General features: G+C 44.2%; 1 protein-coding gene across 4 annotated transcripts in view; it reads left to right on the forward strand.

Moving 5' to 3' along the window:
• Positions 1–680: 680 nt before the first annotated feature.
• The window catches only part of TTF2 (transcription termination factor 2), a 42,280-nt gene continuing 15,252 nt past the window's right edge, over positions 681–27,708 (forward strand). For all 4 annotated transcript variants that reach the window (XR_006383218.1, XR_006383219.1, XM_044238999.1 and 1 more), the window contains exons 1-12: positions 681–718; positions 803–905; positions 3,515–3,601; positions 14,217–14,283; positions 15,138–16,103; positions 16,400–16,514; positions 16,816–16,998; positions 18,335–18,459; positions 19,844–19,925; positions 21,616–21,735; positions 22,670–22,820; positions 26,401–26,509. Coding sequence is in view for 2 of the 4 variants with exons in the window: in XM_044238999.1 (XP_044094934.1) it covers positions 691–718; positions 803–905; positions 3,515–3,601; positions 14,217–14,283; positions 15,138–16,103; positions 16,400–16,514; positions 16,816–16,998; positions 18,335–18,459; positions 19,844–19,925; positions 21,616–21,735; positions 22,670–22,820; positions 26,401–26,509 (2,136 nt within the window). In the remaining 2 variants the exon portion in view is untranslated. The remainder of the gene's footprint in view (positions 719–802; positions 906–3,514; positions 3,602–14,216; positions 14,284–15,137; positions 16,104–16,399; positions 16,515–16,815; positions 16,999–18,334; positions 18,460–19,843; positions 19,926–21,615; positions 21,736–22,669; positions 22,821–26,400; positions 26,510–27,708) is intronic.

Here is a 27,708-nt window from a genome sequence, read left to right on the forward strand (position 1 = left end):
GAGGGGGATGCGTGAGCACTGTGTTAAGTCTAAAGCCCAAGCCAAACTTAAAGGACTGCTGGGGCGGGGGGTTCCCTGCGGAAGTGTTCACGCCTGCTCTCCCCCAGACTTCTCGGTTCACCGTGCAGCTTGAAGGGACACGCCCAGGAGCCCGCACACCACCGCACCCCAGCCCTGCAAGTTCACAGGTTCTTCTCGCGGCAGCAGCTTCTCCCGGCTTGCCTCCCAAGGGACGGAGCCCCAGGCTGGGGCTCGGAGACCACCGCGAAGCTCCGGGCACCGTCCGCCACCGGGAGAAGGGAGCCTTCCTTGCAGAGGGCCCCTCTGCGGGTGTAACGCGCGCTCCTTCTAGTGCCGCCTCCGGGTCTCAATTATAAACCGGGGTCTTCCCTGGCCTCTGCCTCGCCCGGTCCGCTCCCCGCACCTGCCAAGCGAAGCCCCTCCCCCGGAAAGCCCCTCGCCGGGAACGCCCCCCCATCCTCCAAAATACCATCCCGCCACCCAAGCCACGCCCCACTATTTAAACTCAGGGCGCCCGCGAAAGTGGTTGGTGAAGGTCCCGCGCGGTGAATTATGGGGGCTGAGCCTGCAAAAGGTGGATGCTGATTGGCTCCTGAGCGAGGAGGGCGGGGTAAAAGGCGGAAGCAGGCGTTGGGGGCTGGCTCCGTGGATTTGGAGACCCGAGCGCTCATGGAAGTGGTTAGGTGCTCGGAGCATGGTAAGGGGCCCGGGTCTTTTAAGGGCTCCCGGGGTGTGTCGGTGTAGCTTGGCGTAATCGTTGTCAACCTCCTCCTCTTTTCAGGGAGCGTCTGCTTTCTCAAGACCGGCGTCCGTGATGGCCCGAATAAAGGAAAGAGCTTCTATGTGTGCCCGGCTAATACCTGCAGCTACGTGCTGGCCGCCGAGTAAGTCTCGATCTGGGCATGACTGCCCGCCACCGCCAGCTCCCCTCCGCCCTGCGCCACTGGCACTAGGAGAGGTGGGGACCCTGGTCTCTGCAGCCAGGGCCTTTAAGTAGTTGGTGGTCCCGGGACAGCGTGGCGTCTTCAGGAGGCGCTCCGTTCCTGCTTGCTCTTTGGCTCTGGGCAGCTTAATCACCCTCTCTGGGCCTCCATTTCGCCCACATGTAAAATGGAGGTTCGACTACATCTGGAACCTTCTGGTCCTTTCCCGCTCTGGGTTTCTTCTTGTTTGCCAGGCCTTCTGCTAGGACATTGCTGCTCCTTGCTACGTGAGGACATGCAGACGTAGTAGAAAATAAGTGGTTCTTGTTTTGCACTAGTTTCAGGCCGAATTTGTTTTTAAATGTTTGAGGTTAAAACTCGCTGGTGGTCAGATTGTCAACTCCTTTTTTTTTTTTTTTAAGATTTTGTTTATTTTATTTGACAGAGAGAGAAAGATCACAAGTAGGCAGAGAGAGGGGCAAGCAGGCTCCCTGCTGAGCAGAGAGCCCAATGTGGGGCTCCATCCCAGGACCCTGAGATCATGACCTGAGCCGAAGGCAGAGGCTTAACCCACTGAGCCACCCAGGCGCCCCTGTCAACTCCTTTTTAAAAGAGGGATCTCTGGGGGTGCCTGAGTAGCTCAGTTGGTTAAGCATCTGACTCTTGATTTCCGCTGGGGTCATAATTTTAGGGTCCTGAGGTAGAGTCCCGCTTGGAGCCGTGCATCGGGTGTGGAGCCTGCTTAAGATTATCTGTTTCTCTCTCTCTCTCAAAAAAAAAAAAAAAGGATTCTCTGCATTTAAGGTGTAAGATTGATAATCCAAAGAAACAGGTTACTTTCGGGATTAATGCTGAAAGAAAATCAGATATCTGATCAGCATTCTGGTTTTACAAAATTGGAAGCCGAGGCCCAGAAATGTTAAGCATCTCCTTAAAGTGAGGAAAGTAATACTGTTGTCATAAAGTGTTAATAAGGTCCACAGCTTATGTGAATTTTTAAACCTAATCACATTAAACATTTTTCTTGCTCTCTACTCAATTTGGTAGAAAAACATGAATTCTCTCCATCTGCTGTAATGCATAAAGTGGATATCAATACTAGAAAATAAATTATTTTTTAGTTTGTATGTATTAACTTATGTTTCCCTTACATGAGTAGATGATTTGTGTCTTTGTTGTGCTTTGAAACTAAGCGAAGGAATTTGAATCTGTCTTCAGATTTGGCAGATAAATTTTCAGAAAAAATACTTTCTTAGTCTTCTAGTTAGTTGTCATTTTATTGGAAAAAAATTACTGGGACCCAATTTACTTAAATACGAAATGGTTTTGAAAAAAGCAGTGTCAGATCTTAAGATAGAAGGGATAAGCCAGTTAAGCTATCAACAACATATCATTAAGTCAGGATTTACTATTTATTTCTAATTTCTATACCAAATTCCTTAGGCCCTGTACCTTGTTCAAGTCTCATGAAACATGGAAGCATGTTCAGACTTGAAGGAACTAAGCATTAATCGTAGCGTAAGAATAAGCTTTATGTTAAAAGAAACATACCTTTCGGGCGCCTGGCTGGCTCAGTTGGTGGAGCATGTGATCTCAGAGTTGAGAGTTCGAGCCCCATGTCGGGTGCAGAGGTAACTTGAAAATAGAATCATTTAAAAAAAGATACCTTTATATAGAATATCATTTATGCAAATGCACTGCTATCAAACTAGTACAATATAATATCTGACTTGACAGTTACTTAATAAACTTGACCAATTTGGAATATGTCTGATAACCACAATATAAGCAAAGCAAAGGAAGAAACAAGCGCCCCACATATGAGAGCACTTTAGGTCTTCACTCAAAACTGTGTCGCCTCAAATGTTCTATATACATTCGCTCATGATAAACTGGAAAAGGAGAGTTAGAAAACTTAGGCCAGGCATGAAGCAGGTTAGGAGAGCCTGCCCCTAAACAGATTGTTCTAGGATGAGAGATGATGGAAGAACTTGGGGAAATTCACAGCCAGTCTTAGATGCTTCAGCTGTGAGTGTCTCACAACATAGAGGTCACAAACACAATGTAGTTTTGAGCTGTTGAGTCATCAGGAGAAAGGTGTATTTATCGTCATCCTGTCTAGGGGAGAGGGAAGGAAATTGAAAGCTGTGGAGCCTTTCCCCAGAGGGATGTGCATAGATGTACAAATGTACGGGATTTACAAACCTAGTGGAGGTCATACATGCATTCTTATGTTTAAAACCGATGGCTTAAGGGTGCCTGGGTGGTTCAGTCAGTTAAACATTGGGCTATTGATTTTGGCTCAGGTCATGCTCTCAGGATCATGTGAATGAGTCCTGGGTCGGTGTCCACACTAGGTGTAGAGCCTGCTTGAGATTCTCTCTCTCCCACTGCCCTTCCCCCTTGTGCATGCCTGCGAGGGCCCGCACACACACGCGCGCACGCACACACACACCACATTCTCAAAAATAAAGAAAGAAAACCCATAGATTGGATTGAATTTTAGAATGCTAATTTCTATTATCTCCTAAAACAAAATTTCCTTTTTTTTTTCCCTCCCTCCCCTCTAGTATTCCTGTTTCTCATTGTTTATTGCATGAGGACTGTGTCGTAGGGCTTCAGGGTTTGCTTCTACTGCCAGGCAAGGAAGAATATAGGTAAGTATCCAAAGGGAAAATCTTCATGTATTTACTTCTTTCTTTCCCTGGAAGAGTTACAGCCAGGTATGTTTTCTAGAACTGACTATTCTGTAAAAACGAGTTTTAACAAAGAGGATTTCTGTGTGTATTGAATACCTTCTGAGCTTGTCTTTCCTCACTGCTGAGCTAGTGGTTGATCTGGTTAGTTTCAGATCAATTGGTTTTCCTTCCTCCCTCTCCAGCTCTTCAGTAGCCAGTGCTGTCAGCCTTCCAACAGTCATTAACTTGCTGTGACTTGTCAACTTACCTATTTAGTCATAGAATGAAGTAATGTCTAAAAATGTCTCAACTATGTTAAGTAATCAATAAATGTTAGTTTCCCTTCTATTTTATGAAAACTCCGAGGTAAGGCAGGGAAATCTGTATATATATATGATATTTATCATGAGTATTGAAAGGTTAGTAGCAATTCAGTAGGGGCAAGAGAAGGATCAATACCTTCCATTAGGGCACAGATTTAGGTAGGAACCGGGAATTGCAAGCATTTGGTTGGGTAATAATTTAGCGTGTGTTTGAATAGAGATTTCAGAAGATAAGGCTGGTCAGGAGGCAGAGGCCAGGTATGATGTTCACTATATGATACTCTGCAGTTCAGAATGTATATATTCCAGATCAACCCCCCCCCATATTGGCATTTAAGTACCATCTTCATATGGCACTTAAATGCCAGTACTGCTGTTTTTCTTAATTGGGTTGTAGATACAGTAGGATGCATAGATTTTAAGTGTTCAACAGTTGAGTTTGAGTAATTGATATAACCAAGCCTCAGTCAAAATAGAAAAATATTTCCATTACCCCATTAAGTGCCATTGGACTCCCTTCTAGTTAATCCTCCCCTTCCACCATAGGCAACCACTGTTACTCTTCTATGTCTGGCTTCTTTTATGTAACAGTATCTGTGAAATTCATCCACATGGTTGTGTGTATCAATAATTCTTCATTATTGCTGAGTTGAGCTCTATTTTGTGATTATCACAGTTTCTGTATATCTTCTTTGGTGAAGTACCAGTTTAAATCTTTTGGTCATTTTTTTTTCATTGAAAATTTTATTGACGAGATCGGGCGCGTTCAGAATTTTATTGAGATAATTGTAGATTCTCATGCATTTATAAGAAATAGTACAAAAAGAGCCCCTGTAGACTTCTTACCTCATGGTAACATTTTGCAAAGTATACATAAATAGTATATAATATTACAATTAGGATGTTATTCAGTCCACTGATCTTATTTGTGAAGGTAGTTTTCCCTGTAGTAGTGTGTGTGTGTGTGTGTGTGTGTGTGTGTGTAGATTTAGTTCTATACAGTTAATCATATGTGGTTTTTTGTATGCACCACCACAGTCCAGATATGGGACAGTTCCTTCATCACTAAATTCCTCTACCCTGCCTCTCACTCCCTCCACCTTGTCTCTGGCAACCAGGAATCTGATGTCCATTTCTAAAGTTTGTTCCTTCAGAAATGTTACATCAATGGAGTCATAAAGGGTAACTTTGGGGGATTTTTTGCTTATTTTAAAAGTTGTGTTGTCTTAACTGTAAGTGACTCTTAATCTCACAAAACAAACTGAGGGTTGCTGGGGGGAGGGGGGTTGGGAGAGGTGGTTGGGTTATGGACATTGGGGAGGGTATGTGCTATGGTGAGTGCTGTGAAGTGTGTAAAGCTGCTGATTCACATATCTGTACCCCTGGGAATAAAAATACATAATATGTTTATTAAAATAAATAAATTAGTTAATTAAAAAAATTGTGTTGTCTTTTTATTATGGAATTGGAAGAATTCTTTATATATTCCCTATACGAGTTCTTTGGCAAATACATGTATAATAAATATTTTCTCCAAGTCTTTGGTTTTCATTAACTCCCTTTTGAAAAGTAGAAGTTTCTCATTTTTATAAAGTCCATTTTATCATTTTTTTTTGTCCTTTGTGCTTTATGTGTTCTCTCTGAGAAATCTTTGCCTGCCCAAAGATCACAAATTTCTCCAAGGGTTTCTTCTAGAGGTTTTATAGTTTTGGTATTTTTAAAAATTAAAAAAAATTTTTTTATTAACATATAATGTATTATCAGCCCCAGGGGTACAGGTCTGTGAATCTCCAGGTTTACATACTTTACAGCACTCATCATAGCACATATGTCCATAACCCAACCACCCTCTCCCTACCTGCCCCCCGCAGCAGCCCTCAGTTTGTTTTGTGAGATTAAGAGTCTGTTATGGTTTGTCTCTCTCCCGATCCCATCTTGTTCTATTTTTTCCTTCCCTACTCCCCAGACCCCCCACTTTGCCTCTCAACTTCCTCATATCAGGGAGATCGTATGATAATTATCTTTCTCTGATTATTTCGCTCAGCATAATACCCTCTAGTTCCATCCACGTCGTCATAAATGGAAAGATTTCATTTCTTTTGATGGCTGCATAGTATTCGTGTGTGTGTGTGTGTGTGTGTGTGTGTGTGTGTGTGTGTGTATCACATCTTTATCCATTCATCTGTTGATGGACATCTAGGTTCTTTCCATAGTTTGCCTATTGTGGACATTGCTGCTATAAACACTACTAAACACTGTTTTCCTCTCAGGACTGCCTTTGCTGTGTCCCGCAGATTTTGAACAGTTGTGTTTTCGTTATCATTTGTTTCCCTGAATTTTTTCAGTTCTTTAATTTCCTGGTTGACCCATTCGTTCTTTAGTAGGATGCTCTTTAGCTTCCATGTATTTGGGTTCTTTCCAAATTTCCTCTTATGATTGAGTTCTAGCTTCAGAGCACTGTGGTCTGAAAATATGCAGGAAATGATCCCAATCTTTTGGTACTGGTTGAGACCTGATTTGTGACCCAGGATGTGAGCTATTCTGGAGAATGTTCCATGTGCCCTAGAGAAGAATGTGTATTCTGTTGCTTTGGGATGGAATGTTCTGAATATATCTGTGGTGTCCATCTGGTCCAGTGTGTCATTAAAGGCCTTTCTTTTGTTTGGATGATCTGTCCATTTCAGTGAGGGGGGTGTTAAAGTCCCCTACTATTATTGTATTATTGTCGATATGTTTCTTTGATTTTGTTATTAACTGGTTTGTGTAGTTGGCTGCTCCCATGTTGGGGCATAGATATTTAAAATTGTTAGATCTTTTTGTTGGACAGATGCTTTGAGTATAATATAGTGTCCTTCCTCATCTCTTATTATAGTCTTTGGCTTAAAATCTAATTTATCTGATATAAGGATTGCCACCCTAGCTTTCTTTTGATGTCCATTAGCATGGCAAATTGTTTTTCAACCCCCTCACTTTAAATCTGGAGGTGTCTTTGGGTCTAAAATGAGTTTCTTATAGACAGCATATTGATGGTTTTTTTTTTTTTAATCCATTCTGATATCTGTGTCTTTTGATTAGGGCATTTAGCCCATTTACATTCAGGGTAACTATTGAGAGATACGAATTTAGTGCCATTGTATTGCCTGTAAGGTGACTGTTACTGTATATTGTCTCTTTCCTTTCTGGTCTACTATTTTTAGGTTCTCTCTTTGCTTAGAGGACTCCTTTCAATATTTCCTGTAGAGCTGGGTTGGTGTTTACAAACTCTTTTAGTTTTTGTTTGTCCTGGAAGCTTTTTAAAAAATTTTAGACTTTTTTTAAAAAAATTTATTTATTTATCTGAGAAAGAGAGAGAGAGAGAGAGATCACAAGTAGGCAGAGAGAGAGGGGGAAGCAGGCTCCCTGCTGAGCAGAGAGCCTGATGCAGGGCTTGATCCCAGGACTCCAGAATTATGGCCTGAGCCGAAGGCAGAGGCTTTAACCCACGGAGTCACCCAGGTGCCTGTCCTGGAACCTTTTTATCTCTCCTTCTATTTGCAATGATACAGAGACTTTATAGTTTATTTTTTTAATGGCTTTTTTTTTTCATTTGTGATCTATTCCAAATAATTTTGGCTATTTTATGAGATAGGAATAGTTCATTTATTTTTCCATATGTTACTGAGTGAATATACTATTTGGTTGTCTTGGCACCGTTGTGGAAGACTTCCCTTTCCCCATAGAAGTACTTGGCACTTTGTAAAAAATCAGTGACCACCATGTTACAGATCTGTTTTTTGAACTTGTTAACCTGTTCTGTTGGTCCTTTTGCCTATCGTGACACAAGCAGGTAAGATAGTGTGAGTCTTCCATCATTCTTTTCCAAGATTGGCTCTTCTGAGTCATTTCCATATAAAATGTAGCATCAACTTCTGCATTTCCTTAGGTCGGTATTATACCGAATCTGTATAGATCCTTTTGGGAAGAACTGACATTAAAGTTGATTTTCCAGTCTATGAGCATGGTATATTTATGGCTTTCTTTCCCCACAGCATTGTTGAATAGTTTTCATTGTAGAGTACTCTACTCCTTTTGTTAAATTTAATCCTCAGAGAGTGTTACGGTTTTTGATGCTATTATAAATGGTATTTTTAAATTGTTTACTTCTTTTTAAAGATATATTTATCTGAGAGAGAGAGGGAGTGGGGGAAGGGGTGGAAGGAGAAGACCTCAACCAGACTACCCGCTGAGCACAGAGCCCCACACAGGGACAATTTCATGACCTTGAGATCATGACCTGAGCTGAAACCAAGAGTCAGATGCTCAACCAACTGAGCCACCCAGGTGCTCTGAAATTTTCTCCTTTTGACTGTTTGTTGTTGTTGTTGTTGTTGGTACAGTGGGGCTGGTAAGCCTCTAGAGCATGAAGTCAGGATGTCTTGACACCTAAAACCATTTACATGCTGCTGGGGGTGCCCCTCTACCATATGCGAAGACTGAGGTTGTAGGAAGCCGCTGAAGAATGTTTGCTCCAATTGCATTAATAAAAGACAGATGGTTGAAGAAGGTTGGTCAGAAAGGAAGATGGTGGAGGCAAGGAGACTTACGGTATAGGGGTGCTATTAAATGTCTAGTAAATGGCATAGTCAGTATCACTTACCACCATAGACTCTTCTGTGATAGGAAAATGCAACAACTAACATTTAGAGAGGTTAGGAAAGGAAGCAGGTCCCAGGGTTGTGAAGTGGCATTGCTGAGATTCAGACCTTGGTCTTGCCCGTTCTAGGTGCATCCATCCCCTTTAGTCTCTGAGTGAGAGGTGTGCTTGGATTGAGGCACTGGCAGTGGAGTTGGGTGTACTTAGATTGTGAAAAGCTTTGGTAGGGCATTTAAGCTTGTACCTGTGTCCTTCATTTTCCCCTCAGGAGCAGTGACCCTGGCGGTCCCGACTTCCCTGGGTTTGAGGATTCGGTGAGGTCGTGGGTCTGATGCATGCAGTCGGCATTTGGCTCACTGTGAGTGCTCAGTGAATGCTGCTCAAGTTGGGATCTATGGGTGCTGAGTTTACCATTAAGCAAGACAAGGAAAGAAAGGTAGTATCAGTGGAGGACTGGGATGTGTGGACAACACAGACAGCTTTGAACTAGTCACGTCTTACATATATAGGAGACCAGCTAGAGAAGGAAGTGCAGCTCCAAAGAAAGGTCTAGGCTCAAGATGGAATTCTGAGAAGTTACCGTGAATAGTCTTCATACTAGGTAGTTGAGGCTGAGACGTGATCATTATTTTAAGATAGAAAAGTAAAGGGGCACTGGGGTGGCTTAGTTGATTAAGCATCTGACTCTTGATTTTGGCCCAGGTCATGATCTCAGACTTGTGAGACGGAGTGCTGTGTCAGGCTTCTTGCTAGGCGTGGAGCCTGCTTAAGATTCTCTTTCTCCCTCTCTTGCCCCTCCCCCCTCTAAAAAAAATAAAATGGAAAAGTAAAGTATGTCAGTGTTTTTTTTTAGCCCAAGTCTAGAACATTATTACTAGGAGGTACTTACTGGAGGTTTTAAGAGGTTGTTTTAGCATAGTAAAATACAGTTCAACAACACACAATAAATAAAAAACAAGAAACAGTCAAATACCCTGATACATAGTCCAGACTGGAAATTTTAACAGAATTAGATACGTCTAGTACGTCAGTAGATGACTTCCCTAGCAGACAGTAAGGGCTTTTGGCCAGGACCCCTGTACTCTGGAGAATAACCTCAGGGAATACAACCTTTTGTTCTGAAAACTGAACTTAAAGTACTTTGTGTCTTTGACTTAATTCCAGCACGTTTGAAGCTTAACCCAACTAGGTGACAGGTGTAGCCAAGTAATGGGAAGGAGGTATAAGCCCAGATGAGGCAAAGATGCCCATTTTTCATTCCTTGGCATGTAGCTGCATTTGTGTGCAGTTCTCTAACTTAAACACCAGATGGTGGCACTCACCAGCATTTGACTGGCCCTTCAGCCTTGGCCATCTGTTTAGGGACAGGAAACAGTCACTTCAGTAGAACCAGAGGAAGGAACTCTTGCCCTGACTTGAATGATGTGATACACACACTTTGATTTACAAATCAAGTGTGGACATTTCATTGAGCTTCCTGAGTTTCTGTTTGCTCCTTTTCCATTTCCCCCTCCTCTCCTTTGTCTTTCAACTTCTCAAAGATCTAGAATCAAAATAAAAGGAAGTATTCTTTATCTGTAACTAGGTAAAATAAGTTTTAATTCTTTAAATAACTGATTGTTGTGGGATGTTCAAAATATTTTATTTTTAGGGATGCCTGGGTGGCTGTTGGTTAAGTGGCTGCCTTCAGCTCAGGTCATGAGCTCTGAGTTCTGGGATCGAGCCTAGCATTGAGCCCCATGGATGGGCCTGCTGTTCAGTGGGGAATCGGCTTCTGCCCCCCGACCCCACTCGTGCACACTCTCACTCTCTACTCTCTCTCTCTCAAATAAATTTAAAATTTAAATTGAAAAAATCTATTTTATTTTTAATATCATTTGAGTCTTTGTCTAGCAGATTCCTTGTGTGGTTGGTTATTGGGTAAGATTGGGGTGCAGACGATGTAGCCCAGTGATGATTTTCTGGGCAGATGATAGAAATTTGGGTCTAAGCCAGGGCCGTGCAGAAGCACATGAAGTTCCACCCCCACGAAGAGCCCCCTTCATTAAAGCTAGTACATCTTGTAGTGTATTTATATGGTAGAGTATCATACACTGTGCTGTGTAATGGAAGGAATCCTCATATGTGAAGGCTGTTAGCTCTAAGTGTCACACTTTTCCCACTTTGCCTTTTGTGTTATAATCTTGCTAATGGTATTTTCACCACATGGAAGTTTAAAACTTTATTTTCATGGCCGTAGGGTAGAGGAGAGCCATGCTCCTTAGTGGTTCCCGCAGGCGGAAGTTTAAAACTTTGATGTGGCCAGAATTGCCAAATCCTTCACCCCTCAGCTGCAGGGCTTTAGGTCCTACTTAGAAAAGGCGTTGGTCTAAACCTTATCTTTACATGTATTAATGCATGTGGTCTTCACAGTGATCATAAAAGGTAGGTACTTTTTTTTTTTTTTTTTTTTTTGCCATTTTAGAGAAAAGTAAACTGGCACAGAGGCTAATCAAATGAATTATCTGAGGATTCAGAGCTAAATGTAGTGAGGCTGGGATTCTGACCAATGGGAGAAGACTCTGGGGCCCAAGGAAATCCTGGCCTGACTAAAGTGAATGTGCCTGACAGTGTAAATCTGGGTTGGACAATCAACCTGTAGGAGGAAGGGAGGATATGCCTTCTCGTGGAGCATTGAAGAGGTCTGGTGTCCTCTAGCTGTGTTCATTATTATTGTTTATTGCTTACATCCTGGGAGATAATGAATATACTGCAGAAATTACATTCTTCTTTGTGGCAGAATCAATATTTGCTTTCTCTGAGAATATATTTCCGTTGCTTTCTTTGTTGATTTGCAATTTAATAAAGATAACAAACTTTTTATCCTAAAAACAGAGAAGCCCACCCAGATTGGTTTTAATAAAAATACAAGTACAGGCATTTTTAGCACCATGCCTAGAACATAGTAGATGCTTAGTTGTTAAATCAGAGATGTGTTGTTTTGTTCCTTCTTGGTCTCTTAAGTCCTGCCCTTTTGAAAGTCTGCAGTCACTTGGGCTTTCAAATAGATACGATTTATGAAATGTTCTAGTCAGTGAAGATTTCAAGTACTTGATACACTTAAAATAACAGCAGAAATTTATTCCTGATTCACTTAGATAAGGAGTGGCATTGTCCGATAGTTGCCAGTACTTTAAATTGTTATGCATTTGAAGCATCTCGGAAATTTTATTACACATGTTCAATATAATATCCTATTGCACTGAGAAAAACTAAAGAAAGAGACCAGCAAATTTTTTTCAGAGAATTGTGAGCTTGAACAGGAAAATTGTTGAGTTTATACTGGGGGGGCTGGACCTATTTTCTTTTCAGTTTGATTGGAACACTTGTTCATTTGAGGCTTATCTTTGCTTTTATGTCCAGGTGAGGTAATGACATCTGGGGATTTTGAATTGGGACTTGGACTGTCATGATTCATGTTGTATATCATGTGACTAATTTAAGAGGTTAGAAAAAGAGCAAGAGATTAAGGTGAAAGAAAGAAGAAAGAAAGGATTAATGTAGGTAAAAATGGAATTTAATGAGTCAGATTACAGCAGTAAATAAAATCCAGAAGGTAATTGATCAAGAAAAACCGAGAAGGCCCTAGTATACAATATGAGAAATAAGCAGTTACCCTACAGATACATTAAGATTCATTGTGACATTGTTTTAGTAGCATAATATTGGAAACAACCAAACATCTATCAAGAGGGTTCTTAATAAATAAATAATGGAGCTCTAAATAGGGGGAAACTGTGCAGCTGTAGGAAAAAATATATATATATGTGTGCATACATATTATATATATGTATATATATATACACATAAAATATATGCACATATATATGTGTGAACCCTTTATGTGTTCTAGAAAAATCTTGACTACATTGTTAAAAAATGCCGTGTATTTAGTATAATGTATACCAATGCTATCCATTTGTGTGGAAAAGGAAATTATGATTCATATATTTATATTGATCTGAATATATTAAAATCTCTGGAAAGGTAAACAGAAAGCTAATAGGAATGGGTACTTGGAAAGGATGGGAACTGGGAATAGGTTACTGTGAGATGATCCTTTTCATGGCTTTATACTTTCTGGTTGAGTTTGTTGCCTAGTTAAACAATTAAGTAAAATGATATTTAAAAGTTGCTTTTCTTTGACTGATTATTAAATGTGTTTGAAGACTCATTTTGGGTAAGGAAAAAATCAGCTCACTCTATTTAATTCCACGATACTTAACAGGTATGTACAAAAGGCAAGGCATAGTTGCGAATAAAGAGATCACATATGGTTATAGCCTTCTGGTTGCTGAAAATGTCGGGCAGACAGGCAGATACGAGTATAATACAACTCAATACAATAGAAATACAGAAACAATACAGTGGATGAACAGGGAAAGCAATATGGGAAAACCTTGCAAAGGAGGTATGGCTTGAACTGGGCTCTGAGGGACATGTAGGACTTTGAGAACTGGTGATGGGGGATGTGGTGGGCAAATAGGAATGAAGACGACATTCTTTGGATGGAGGGAGAATCACATGCAAAATCTGGCATGCCAGAGAGCACATTCATGGTTTCATTTGTGAATGGAGCAGCATAACCATTTCTGTGGAGGGGTTTGTAGGCTGTGTTTACTGGTATAGGGGACAGTCTTGTATTGGAATGTATGTCTGAGTACAGTCTTTTTTTTTTTTTTATGGGAAATTGCAAATATATACAAGTAGACAAGATAGACTGTTACAACATATGAGCTCCAACAGTTACCAACTCATGCCAGTCTTGTTCTGTGTATACTCTACCCACTCCTCCCTGCCATCTCCTGCCATATTTTCAAACAGGTCCCAGATAACATCATTTATTCTGTAGATGTTTCACTGTATGGCTCTAAAACAGGGATTCTCTCTCTTTTTAACCAGTTGGAGTGCAGATTTCCAGGAGCTTCATAGATGTCATAGTTTATTTTTAATGATTATCTGTTTATATGTTTAAATCAATAAATAAGGTTCACAGTTGGAATTGATTGATGTGTCTGTGAAGTCTCCGAAGTTCTCTCTCCATTTTTTCCCTTCCCTTGTAATTTATGTTTTGAAGGAAGGCAGTTGTTTGTCATAGATCATTTCTCATGGTCAGGATCTTACAGGTCACATCCCGAGCTCTGTGTGTTCCTGTTGTTTGTATTTTCCGTAAATTGGTAATTGAATCTGGGGGTTTGACCTGATTTGGGTTAATTTTTGTTTGTTTTGGTTTGGCTTAGTTTTGTTTTGTTTTACTGTATAGGTCGTATCATGGTTTCCCATCAGGGATACCTAATGTCTGGTTCTCTCTTTTTTTCTGATTTTAGCAGCCACTGCTGATCATGTTTCTATTTTAGTCATTCTTTGCAGAGTAAAAAGGATAAACCTGGTTTCCATGACGCTTCTTTTCTTCCATTTCTTAGTCTACATACCTCGTGCAGTAGAGAATTTCTAAATGTAAATATAGGAGTAATTGGTTTCAAGTGACCTTTCAAAACCAGCACCAAATAGTTGTAAGATGTTTTTTGGATGAAAAAGTAGTTTGTCTCATTGTGATGGATTTCCACAGCTTGATTGATTGTGTTTTATATTTCACTAGATTGTTCTTCCAGTGCGTTAGAAGTAAGGCGGCGGGGAAGCAATGGTGCGGAAGTATCCCGTGGCAGGTAGGTGTTATTCCCGTCTTCCAGCCTGCTCTCCCAAGACTGATTAATCTGTGGTGTCACCGGAAAAGACCTTGAAGTCCAGTATAAACTGGTTGGTCTTCATCATACTGTCTCTGAAAAATAGTTCCTTTCTTTAAGCAACATAGACTCTATTGGGTCTTCGAATTCAAAGGACTTCTTAGTTATACTGGAGATTTACTCATTTGCCTCCTGTTTCACTTAAATAATCAAGGTCTTAAATGGAGTCACTGTTCTATTTAGGAAAAAATTTGGATTTACTTGATCGACTTCAGCATCTTGTTATAGACTGTATCTCTTGATGTTGGTATAAATAGCGTGTTATTCGTAAGCTCCTAGAACGTGAGAGACTGAGAGATGCCCAGAGCATGAGAGGCTCAATGCAGGGAAGCAGCAAGACTTTCGTTGGTCGAAATGTAGCTCAGTCTTGTCACTCTGGCTTCCTATAGTGAAATTGTCCTAAAGCCAAACTCCAAGCATAGGACATTGTATACGTTTGAGGATCAGTTCATCTCGAGAGAATAATTTTTTGTGAAAGTTATACATTGTGGCTATTGGAACTGCAAAAGCACTTGATTGCGTCAGTGCTTGTCCTTGAGACCCAGGAAAGCAGTGGTCACGGACAGAGAAGGAACCAGGCTTCAAAAGTACTGTTCAGGAACGAATACTTCATGAGTTAGGCACATAGTCCTTCTGAGAGCTAAAAATGGTCCCAGGAATGTTCAGAAATATCGGACTACTGTTTCCATTTCCTCTGGAAAAAAAAAAAGGCATTCTAGATACGATGCTTGCATTAATGTTTTTATATTAAAGTTATTATTATTTTTTTCTTTTAGGAGCCTTGTTCCAGAGAACATTCTGTAACCAACAAGTCTCAGCATGCCTCGGAGCCTCTTCATTGTCTTTCCACCCAGCAGAGAAACCCTTTCAAGGTGCTGGACAAGAATCAAGCACCATCTCTCTGGAAGCAGTTCAGCAAAGGCGAATGTGAGGAAAAGGTGGCTAATAAGCCAAAGGAAAAGGGAGATGGGCTCGTGGATCAAAAGAAAGAACGGAAGCCTGAATCCAACTGCTGGATGAAGAAAGATCTCTCTTCTGGCCTGGTGGAGGGAATGAAGAAGCAGCCTATACCTCAAGAGCAGCAGCAAGGGGAGAAGACGGAGTTTCAGCATGAAGCCAAGGAGAGGGAAGGGACTCACACAAGAAACCTTTCTGAGGTTAAATCCAAGCAGTGCCATGGTGAGGAGCCGAGAAAACCATGTGGGTCTCTTCGGGAGAAATCACATGTTGAGAGTCATCATGTCCAAAAAACGTCAGAGCCTCTGAGGGAAAAAGGAACCAATCCTTTGCCTGAGATTATTCACAGTCAGAACCCAGTAAGCAAGCCCCAGAAAGAAGAACAGGTCAGCAAAGAGCACCCCAAGAGCCAGGAGGTGAGAGAAACAAAGGCAAGGGATGGTTCATGCTCTCAGACCACCCGACAGTCGGAGCCTGGGCATGGGCCTGCTCTGGGAGGACCAGCTGCACGGTGTGCACCACTGGCCACGGTCCACTCCCCAGGACAGAGGCCAGAGGCGGCCTCCAGTTGTGGTGACCGTGAGGAGAATAATGCCGTTTTCACTTCCTCTAAGCCTCCCTTGTTCTTTGACTTGACTCTGGACTCACAGAAGGAGGAGAGCCTCCCGTTTCCTGGCCAGAGTGTGCAAACAAAAACGTCTGCCTCAGGTGTTTCCAGGAAGGCGGAGTCTTCAGATCCAGCAGCCCAGCGTGTGTACCTCACAACACAACTGAAGCAAAAGAAGGTAATTACTCCTGACCCACCGTGGCCGTTGTGTTTAAGGTCTGAGCAGTGGTTGGTGGGGGCTACAGGCAAGTCAACTGTGTCAGTGTGAGAAAGGTTTTATAGGTGGATAGTTAGGTTCTGTCTTTTCCTGGGTTTATATTTGTGGATTTAAAGAAACAAAACCAAACCCAGGTTTTCACACATATACTCAAAGGACCCTAATTGCAGTGTTTACACATTTTAGATTACTTTATTCTGAAACTACTTTTCTAACAAATTGAGACAAGAGATCATCTTACAGGATCTGTTTTTCAGAGCACACTGAAGTCAGTGAACATCCAGGCTCTTCCAGACAAGGGTCAGAAGTTGCTCAAGCAAATTCAGGAGTTAGAGGAAGCCCTTGGTGCTCTTGCCCTCTCCCCAGAGCCAGGTAAAATGGGTTACACCCCAGAACTCAGTGGGGTAAAGAATCTGTTGCTCCGTTTACCTGTCCATTTGATTATCTACTTCTGAGCTTTTCAAAATGACCCCTGTGATTTATGAAAGCTTCCTTCATTTCCTGTGGACTCAGCTCTTTTCCATCGTTTAAGAACTTTTCAGTGCTGTGCCCTTGAGGTCTTCCCCAGCTTATAGGAGTGGTAGTGATCCCACCCCCTCTTGACCTCCGCTCCCACATACAGTTCCTTTGCTTTCCTGAATTATAGCCTGTTCTTTCCTTGATTTTTGAGCAGACACCAATGAGAAGAGTAACACTCCAGTGCCGCAACAGAGAAACTTCAGCAAATCTACCACTGAGTCCCTTCCCTGGGTGCCTCCCCAGCCCCTGCAGGGTCAGGATCTCGAGCCTCTGGGTTCTCAAGGATGGAAGGCTGCCTGCCCAGCAGCTGCTGGGGGATCCAGTCATGGCTATGGTGGTAAGATCCAAGGGCCTGGGCCCAGTGTGAATGGCTACTCCTACAAGTTTAATGCTGCCTAGGAGAGGTCTCTTTGCCTGTGTGAAGGGAGAAGCCGTTCTGGAGATTTAAGTTGCCCACGTGATACAGATTGTGATGCTTAGCTGAGCTTGCACAATGTTGAGATTTCTGTGCCTGCTGTGTTCACTGACTTTGGTCACGAGCCGTAATCAGTTAACCCAGGGGCTGGCATGTGGGAATCCTCTCGTAAATGTTTTGTGAATGAAAACTCAGACTTACTCCACAGTGAGGTAGGCACACCAGTGGGCACATTTGCACCCCGTGTATAAAGGCCAAGTGGAGAAGCAGCAGAAGTCAACCTGATGACCAAAGACCCACCAAGAGCAGTGATACCCTATTTAAATGAGTTTCTGTCCTGAACTTTCCAGAAAACTGTGGCTCAGAAGTAACTAGGTTGTATGTCTTAGGATGGGTTGGTTTGCTGATGAGGAGACAGTACCCAAGCTTGCTGGTCTGGTTGGCTGTCAGTGACTGGAAAAGCTAAAGGCTAGTTCTCTCCCAGCTGAGGGGCCCTAGCGATCTAGAAGGGGAAAAGGAAGGAAGCAAGGAAACCGAAAAGGGAAGGAAAGGGAGAAAGTGGAAGAGCGATCGTTAACGGGGGTAAGAAATAGACTAGGAGCTGGATACAACTGAGGGTGGCCTAAAAAACAGAAAATGCGCTTGTTTCGGGCGCTTGGGGGCTCAGTCGGTTGAGTGTCAGACTCTTGAGCGTCAGGTTCGTGAGCTCGAACCCTGCATTGGGCTCTGTGCTCTGCAGGGAGTCTGCTTGTCTCTGTCTCTCTGGGGGTAGGCCGCCCCTACTTTGCATGCTCACATGTGCACGCTCGTTTTCTCTCAAAATCCTGGCACGGCGCAGTCAGCGTGTGACGTGCACATCAGGGGGTGTCCCTCTGTCTCCCTAAAAGTCCACAGACTTCCACTAGCCCAGCCTTCCCTGTTGCTGGCTTCCCTTCTTTACATCCAGCCCCAAGGAGCTTTTCTTCCTAAAATAATGGTGGCGTTACGTTTTCCTCTGCCACCTCTTCAAAACTGGAGGGGGAAGAAAAAGCCCGCCAAAAATACTCCAAGCTCTCTTTTTCATCTGTTTTCTGTTATTTTGCTCTTGATTTTTGGAAGCGTGTGGTTAAACAAATGGAAAATGGGGTTGTGGAGCCTGTGAGAAAGGAAAATCTGGGAGTGAGAATTTGTAGTTTGTGCAGATCGGTTCCCTGGCGAATCGTGAGTTGCGAGATTGCAGCACTTGTGACACCTTTCCATACCACCTGTCTGTCTGCAGGCCCTGCACAGGATGGCCCTCATGCTACGTGGAGAATCATCAGTAAAGCCATCGATGAGCTGCATGCGTCACTTGAGTCCCGGCCCGGAGAGACAGCCATGGCGGAGGACCCAGCCGGGCTGAAGGTGAGCTGGGGGAGACTCGAGGCGCAGCATGTCCTTCCTCCAAGAGTGTCCCTGCACTATGGATAGGGAGACCCTGGGGGCTGCCTGGTGGAGCGCCCTCCTGATGGATCTTTCCTACACATAATGCTTTCGTAGCTTCCCTTGGAGTGTTTTCTCCTTCTGTTTAGCACTGAGAAAAAAAAGAACAACACCCACTTTTTTTTTTTTTTTTTTTTAACCATAAGGTTCTGTAGGTCAGTAGCAATAGAAGACCCCTTTATTGATACAGAGGATTTGCTGCTCTTAACTGGTTGGTGGGGGGGAAGTGCATCTACAACATCCGTGAAACAGAAAAGGACACAGGAACATAGGTAAAGTGTGCACTGTACTGGACCACAGACAGTGTACTGAATAAGGAAGAAATCTCTGTAGGTCAAGCATTCTTTGTTGCTGCCTGCCCTGTGCCTTCACAGAGGTGCAAGCCCAAAGGAAGCAGAGAGGGTAGAAGCCAAACACTCTGGGTAGAGAGAAGGTGCCGGGAGCAGGACCAGCAATTGAAGGTGGGGAGCGGGTGACGTCCTTGAGTGGGGGTCTCCCTGGCAGTGTGGTGTGGCACAGGGAAGCAGCTCAGAGAGACTTGCTCCAGAGATGGGACGAAATCATCTAGAATCTCAAGCCAGGTGGTTTTTGTCACAGAGTGCAAGATGAACTGGAGTTAAGAAAAGACTGGAAGTGGGTGTTCGCCGAAAGGCTATTGAAATTTACAACTCATGGTGCAAGGGGAACCTTGCCTGCAGAGAGGAGAGTCACTTTTTTTTTTTTTTAAGATTCTATTTATTTATTTGACAGAGATCACAAATAGGCAAAGAGGCAGGCAGAGAGAGGGTGGGGGAGGCAGGCTCCTTGCTGAGCAGAGAGCCCAATGCAGGGCTTGATCCCAAGACCCTGGGATCATGACCTGAGCCAAAGGCAGAGGCTTTAACCCACTGAGCCACCCAGGCGCCCCAGGAGAGTCATATTTTAAGAGAGAAAATGAGGAAGAACCATCAGAATGGCTTCATCAGTGAAAGGAAGGTGGCCGGTCAGAGGTCTTGATTGCAAGCAGTAGAAACTGCCTGGCTGATTAAAGCAGACAGAGGGAGACTCACTTGAGAGGGTTGGGGACACTCTTGATAGACATGCTGGCCAGTAGGGGCAAGTCTGTCCTGGGCAGCCCAGGACATTTGGCCACTGGAGGTGAGAGGTGGAGTCAGGGACCTCCAAGATGCTGTGGGCAGCCCATGACAGCTGGATTATTGGTAGGATCGCTTACAGAAAAGAGGAGAGGAGAGCATGGAGTCAGTGGAGTCGGGATCCAGCCCCTCCTTAGGAATTTATACTCAGCTTTTGGTTCTTCCTTTGTCAGGTCCCTTTGCTACCGCACCAGAAGCAGGCATTGGCCTGGTTGTCATGGCGGGAAAGTCAGAAGCCACACGGAGGAATTCTGGGTGAGTCTGGTGTTACGCTAAGAGCAACATGTGTATGGTATGGTTTCATTTGATCCTTTCGACAACTCCGGGGTGGGCACTATGCTGCCTCCCTTTTACAGGTGAAGAAACTGAAGTGCAGGATCGTAAAGCAACATGGTCAAGAGTACGCGGCTGGAGGATCAGGCAGGTCGTGGCTGCAGGCGGTAGAAGCTGACGTGGCTAATTAAGCAGAGGGGGAATTCATTCTCTGGTGGCACAGAGAGTTTCGAGGACGTGTGGGGAGGCAGGCTGGAGGCCAGATGTCTAGGAGCATGGCCAAAGCCAAGTACAAACCTGTGTGTCTTGTGGGAACTCTCATGGTTGCTTTGCTCCGTTAGACTCTAAAGGAAAGCATTGCCACTCCAAAGTCAGAGACTCCCGTCTCCACCCCTTCCTGCAGAAAGGGATTCACAGGAGCCTCTTTTCTCAAGTCGCTTGCATCTAAATTGAGCTCTTGTGGGAGTACGTGTGTTCTCCCAAGGCAAGACACACTGCCAGGGACTTAGGTGCAGGGAACCCTCAAAAGCAAGTTTTCCATGCTCTGCTTTGGAGACTCATCAAACTAAAAATTTCCAAGGTGCTCAGCTTCTAGAAAACATGACAGGTGGCCATAGTGGCTAGGAAGTAAGTGGCTGTGACAGGGCTCCTCAGGACCACCTCCAGGGTGCAAGGAGGAGGCACAGCATATAGTCATACGCATGGCTAGGATTTCTTGCAAAATAAAAAAATAAAATTATTTTGATGTGCTATGACTTGAAATCTGCAAAGGGAAAACCACAGGGCAAAGTTCAGGGAACACCAGGTGGAAGCTTCCAGAGGCCTTTCCCAGTGAAGTCACACAGGGTGATGACATGCATAAGATGTTGCTAAGCATGGGAGTTTGGGCCCCAGGTGTTTGCTGGGAGCTGGTCACACCGGTAACTTCGGGCCTCGTCCGTCCTGAAATGCCAGGCTTCCCGAAGGAAAGCAGGTGTTCGGCTTAAACCACAGTGTTTGTGCACGGAGTGTAGGCACAGTGAGCTGCCCTAAGAAGTTCTGGGAGTCGTGGGAACCCTGCTTGCATTGGAGTTCGAAGCCAGAATGTGAGCCAGAACCCTTGCTGGGACATTTTACTTCTGCATATGTCAGAATGATTATTTAAACTGTTACAGTGAGGGTGAGAATATTTTTTAGGGTATATACAGCAAATTCAAAGAGAGAGGTTCAGTGATGGGCACAATGACAGTGTCTGAGAAATGTTAGTTTATGCTCCTCTTTGATGAATAAGTTAAGGAAATGGAGGACTGTTTTGAATTAACTCCATCTGCTGGATCTTTCTGATTTGTGGAGTGAAAAAAGACAGGGCAGTGTCAGCAGACTGAGACAGCCAGCCAGTGAATATGTTAGGTAAGTAACAGTACAACGCACACAGGAGTGAGGTCTAAATAATAAACTTTGAGTTTTGCAAAGGTCATGGTAAATGTCTTTGATTTTGATAATGAGGAAGAGGGGCGAGGGTTCCTCCTTGTTCCCAAGGTCAAGGATTTGTTAGGGTCAGAAATAATAGTGCCTGAACCAGCAGCGGCTGCTCATCAAGGACTCAGGTCTACCAGTTGGTTTCTTCTGTGGAAGTGGATGTGATTCTTTGCTCTAAGTTATAAACTTTCTGACTTCGGTTTTGTTTTTCCAGCGGATGATATGGGATTAGGGAAAACCCTGACCATGATTGCACTCATCCTGTCCCAGAAGAATCAAGAGAAGAACAAAGAAGAGGACAAAAACACAGCCTTGACTTGGCTTTCCAGAGATGGTATACAAATGTCTTCATAGCTTCTTCTTTCCTAAATTGTCTGAGCCAGCGGTGAGTGGGCATGTTTTAGCTGTGAAAGAATACTTTTGGTCCTGTGTCATTAATCGATCAGAAAACCAGTATTAGACTCTGTCCTCTGGCATTATTTCTGAGGCTGAATTTGCTCGTTACCAGTGATCATTTCCTCTTTTGCCATAAATATAACCTGACCTGTGATTCAAAAAAAGTGTATAGAGAAAGCCAAGCCTCTGGAATGGCTCCGATGATGATTCTTGTTAACATTAAGGACATAGGTACAGGACCGGGTCAAATGAGTTAATACATAATTTTTTAAAGGAAGGTCCGTCACAACCTCTGATTTTAGCAGAAACTGTTTCCAAGTTTTCTGAAATTCCGTAAGTTTCCCAATTGTAGACAATTTCTGTCTTACCACAGCTGCTGCTGTTAAGATAAAATAACTGTCTGAGTACTTTCAAGGTCCTATGTGTAACATGTCAGCAACCCCACATCACACATGGCCTGTCCTAGGGGTTTTGTACTTGTGTTATAGCATGGATGTAATTAAGTTATGCTTTCCAGAAAAAAGTAATAATAGCCCCTGTAACGCATCAACTCAGGACAAGGTAGGAAAAGATCCCACTTCTATCTCTTAACTACCGTGGAAGCACATTGGGTTTTTTAGACCGAGGCTACGGACCACACCCTTTCCTCTCCCTCTAGCTACTCTCTGTCTAACCTTTGTACAAGGGAAAATAAAGAAGCGGTTTGAGTCATTTCCCATTCTGTTCTGCGCTGTGTGTGGAAATAAGAGCACCAGTCTGTTCAAAATACTGATTGAAGGAATAAAAGTCAAGAGGAAGAGGAGGTACCCTGAAGGAGTTTAAGACTATTTAGTGAGAGCAATGAGGTGTTGATTTTTTTTTTTCCCCTCAAGACTCCTGTGAGTTCACTTCCCGTGGAACGCTGATCATCTGTCCTGCCTCCCTGATCCATCACTGGAAAAATGAGGTGATGAAACGTGTGAGCAACAACATGCTAAGAGTCTATCTCTATCACGGGCCCAATCGGGATCAACGTGCAAAAGTGTAAGTGCAGAAACACGGCAGTGGGTGCGAGCCCTCAGCCTCTTGGCTTGAGCGGCCCTATTGGCCTTCCTGGTCCCCCCAAGCTCTCAGATAGTCAGGACTCATGGTTCTTGTGAAGACCGAAGGCACTGGCACCACCCAGCGTCTGTCACCTGTGCTACGAGATGCATCTTTGAAGAGAATGGTGTTCTTTTGTTCTTGTCACCCTCCTCAGCAAGAGCGGCTGTGCGAGGTAGCCTGAGCTGCTGAGCTCTCGGCCAGCGAGCCCTGGAACAGGGGTCTGCCACACTGACTGCATTCTTGTGGAATTTCTGATTCCAAATTCATATTCTTTTTCCGTTCATGTGAGTGCAACCAGCCCAGTCTTACAGAGCATCGTGGTAGAATATCAATGATTAGTTGGTGTAGACTGGCTGGAATCATCTTAAGAAGTTTTAGATTGAAGAGTTTAGAATTAGGCCCAACTGAACTCCTCAAGGAGGAGGATTGGGGAGGAGGAAGGAAAATGTTTCCCCAGATGATAATTTTAGTCCTAGTCTTTGCCTTTTGGCTTTAAAGGATTTGTTTTTTAAGGTGTTTTTTTTTTTTTTTAATTTTAAATTTAAAATTTTTTTTAAACATATAATGTATTTTTATCCCCGGGGTACAGGTCTGTGAATCGCCAGGTTTACACACTTCACAGCACTCACCATAGCACACACCCTCCCCAATGTCCATAACCCCCCCCCTTAAGGTTTCTTTTTTTTTTTTTTTTTTTTTTTTTGGTCTAAATATAAGGTTTCATTTTTAAGTAATCTGTACACCCAATGTAGGGCTCGAACTTCAACCCCAAGAACATCAACCCCAAGACCAAGAGTCACATGTTTCACTAACTGAGCCAGCCAGGAACCCCTAAAGGAATTGTTTTTTGTTCTTAATTATAATATGATGGTCTGGGTTGCATACTTGTTGATCTAATCAAGAACGGAGTTGTTTCTGCTTCTAAATAATCTCCCCAGCCTGTCCTATCAGATTATTTTATCTCCCAAAGAACAGAGCGGTAGTCTTTTAGAGGTGAGTTGCAAAAGCTGGGGCCTTAGGTCTTACACCCACTCTCACGAGTGAGGGTCACTCTAGCAGACGGAAGGTGTCAGGGCATCAATGATAGGCCTGTGTCCCTTCTCCAGCAGAGTACTGTCAGTGGCTGGCCTTTGTTCTAGATAGTTTTTTTTTTTTTTAAAGATTTTATTTATTTATTTATTTGAGAGAGAGAGAGAGAGAATGAGCAGGGTGGAGTGACAGAAGGAGAGGGGGAGGCCAACTCCCTGCCAAGGAGGGAGCTTGATGCAGAACTCAATTCCAGGACCCCTGGATCATGACGTGAGCCCAAGACAGATGCGTAACCGACTGAGCCACCCAGACTGTTAGGGTCCGTGATCAAAGGAACGAGACTGATACAAAGCGAAGGTCAAGCAAAACTTTATTTCGCGCCAAGCATCAGGAATCAAACGACCGGTCAGAGCTACCTCTTACGAAAAGGCGGTGACGATGATCCCAACAAGGTCACTTCCAAGAAGGCCACTCTGGACGAGGCCACTCTAGATGACGCTGCTGCTCCACAGATGAGGCTGCTCCATGATTGGAGCTGTTCCCAAGAAGAGGCCACTCCCAAGACAAGGCAACTGCTCAATGAAGTTGCTCCCCGGACAAGGCCGCTCCCAAGAAGAGGCTGTTCTGGACAAGACCACTTCCTGGATGAGGCCACTCCCAATGACGAAGAAGCAACAATGACAAGGAGGACAACCTGGATGACACAGACTCTGCTCCCCACGATGCTACTCTGACCAGGCTTCCACCCGGAGGAAGCCACCACTGCGGACAAGGTCACTTGTGGTTCGGGGTGGCGAGGCATTTTGCGGCGAGGCTGCTGGTGTCTAGGGGCCGTTGGCATCTCAGGGCTGCTTGCGCCTCGGGACCGCTGGCGTCTAGGGGCTGCAGGTGTCAGGACCGCCGACCGCTGGCGTCCAGGGGCTGTAGGCATCAGGACCGCTGGACTGCTGGGGTCTCGGCAGCTTGCCGGGCTGCTGAAGGCAGGGCTGCCGGAGGCTACAGGCTACAGGCGGCGACTCGGGGCCGCCGGAGGCTGGAAGCTGCGGGCGGCGGCTTGGGGCCGCAGGAGGCAGGACCACCGGAAGCTGGAAGCTGCAGGCGGCTGGAGACTGCAGGCGGCGGCTCGGGGCCGCGGGAGGCTGGAGACTGCAAACGCGGTTGTAGCTCTTAGAAGAGCTGTTACAGCTCTTCTATTCTCCGTTGACTCCCCTGCTCTCTGCCGACTTCCACCGCTCTCCGCTGACTTCACTGCTCTCCGCCAACTCCATCGCTCTCCTGCAGCAGCAGCTGACAGCCTGGCAGAGCAACCTTTATGAGGGTGGCTGAGCCCCGCCCCCACACAGGCGGCCATTTGAATTCCAATTTCCCAGTGGCTATACATACGCCTCACTGATTGGATGTCTCCACTCAGTCTGCCCCACCCTTACATTCAGGGTCCACAAGCAAGTTCCTCTGGGAGGGGCAGACCCTTACACAGACGACGCTGTAATAGATAGTTGTTAAAAATAAATTGTACCTTACTTGATTTGCACTTAGTCATACGTCATTTGTATTCAGAATGTACCAGTTGACTGATTAGAGTCATTCGTAATTCTTCTTCTCTATGTTATGCTAAGCCAGCGTGTAAACAGTGCTCCCTCTGAATTAGGCAGATCATTTTTATCAAAGTATTTATGGACATTCTCCCAGGTGCACAGTATTAAGTTTCATTGGAAAGAAGATTGTGCCTTTTGATAAGAATCTTTACATGTAAAGAGCATAGGCAAGGTAAACCCAAAGTTTACAGCATGTATTTTTTTACCCAAATGTCAAGGCTGGATTAATGGGTTTTCAGAAATCCGTTATAGGATGATAAGGCAAAAGATCAGATCTAGATGAACAGTGCTTTGAGGGTTTCTTGCTTCCTTGGGACTTCAGCATCGATCTAGCTCAAAGCATTACTAAATGTTAATTCCTAACCCTACCCTACTCCTGTTGTTGCCAGATCCTAACCAGCTTTATATGACTCCAGCTAGAGATTTTTCTTTCTGACTCATGTGATGGGAATAGGTAGGCCATTTAGCTATAGTAAGCAGACTATAAAAATGATCAGAGATAAAACATGAGGCAATGAGTAAAATTTACCTCTCCTGAACCATGTATATGTGGATTAAGGACATGAATTAATGAATTCTGCCGATGTGCCTCCAGCCATGGGCATTTTCATAAAGGGATCCTCTCCACCTCTCCTGTCAGTCATGGAGGGATTGTTTACCTTTTTTTTTTTTTTAAAGATTTTATTTATTTATTTGACAGAGAGAAATCACAAGTAGGCAGAGAGGCAGGCAGAGAGAGAGAGAGGGAAGCAGGCTCCCTGCTGAGCAGAGAGCCCGATGCGGGACTCGATCCCAGGACCCTGAGATCATGACCTGAGCCGAAGGCAGCGGCTTAACCCACTGCGCCACCCAGGCGCCCGATTGTTTACCTTTTGCTTTGTGTCCTATCTGTGCAGCCTCTCTACATACGACATCGTGATCACTACCTATAACCTTCTGGCCAAGGAGATTCCTACGCAGAAAGAAGAGGGAGTGAACCCCACTGCAAACCCAAGTGTGGGGAAGGTGAGTCTGGGAGCCACACCTCATAATTTTTTTTTTTAATAAGATTTTATTTATTCACTTGAGAGAGAGCGAGCACAAGCAAGGGGAGCAGAGGGAGAGGGAGAAACAGGCTCCCCGCTGAGCAAGTAGCCCAACGTGGGGCTCAGTCCCAGGACCCTGAGATCACAACCCAAGCCGAAGGCAGATGCTTAACCGAATGAGCCACTCAGGCTCTCCCATACCTCATAGTTTAACCAGTCTTTCCATAGCATCACACACAGCAAAGGTACCTTCCTATGAGGTCAGGAGTGGTCTAAACATTCCATCTATGGAAGGGGAAAGTTCTTTCCTCTCTTCCTTTCCTTTTATTCTAGCCATCACTTGACTGTGGGAGCCCCACCTGTTGCACTGTATATCGTAGAGTCTTCTGGGGTGTACTCGTAGGATATTTTTTATATTTACTGTGAAGACTAGTATTTTATTTTTTTTTTAAAGATTTTATTTATTTATTTGACAGATCACAAGGAGGCGAAGAGGCAGGCAGAGAGAGAGGAGGGAAGCAGGCTCCCTGCCGAGCAGAGAGCCCGATGTGGGGCTCGATCCCAGGACCCTGGGATCATGACCTGAGCTGAAGGCGGAGACTTAACCCACTGAGCCACCCAGGCCCCCCAAAGACCAGTATTTTAGGACGAGTATTTTTGTATTAAACTGTAATTGCCTGCCTCTCTTCTGCCTCCCAGGGAAAGAGGTTGCAAACGGTAAGGCCACAAAGGGGCCTGAGGCTAAATGATAACCAGGCCAAAACCCTGATTGATTGTTCCCAAGGACGCCCAGGGTCCTCTCAGTTACTCAGCATGGAGGCTTTTTTGCGCAGTTACTGTGGGGCGTTTTTCTCCTGAAAATACAGCGCTGTTCCCAGAACAAATCTTTTGCATGTTCTTATTTTTTGTCTGATCTCCATATTTGCAGAAGTCTCTAAGAATGCTTCTTCAGCACAGCAACTCTGACTTCTGGTTGATAATTAACTATTCCCATCCCTTAGTGGTTCCTCACGGCTTTCAGGATAAGACCCTAGTTCCTGTACGTGATGTATGAGGCTTTTGATGACCTTGCCCTGCTTGCGGGTCCCTCATCTCCTACGGCCCAGCCCTCCCTGCATCCTCACATGCTCAGTACCCCGGGATGTGTGTCTGCCCTGCTCTGTCATGGCTTCTGTACCT

The sequence above is a fragment of the Neovison vison genome, chromosome 2, assembly GCF_020171115.1.
Source record: "Neovison vison isolate M4711 chromosome 2, ASM_NN_V1, whole genome shotgun sequence".
In the NCBI taxonomy this organism is placed as follows: Eukaryota; Metazoa; Chordata; class Mammalia; order Carnivora; family Mustelidae; genus Neogale; species Neogale vison.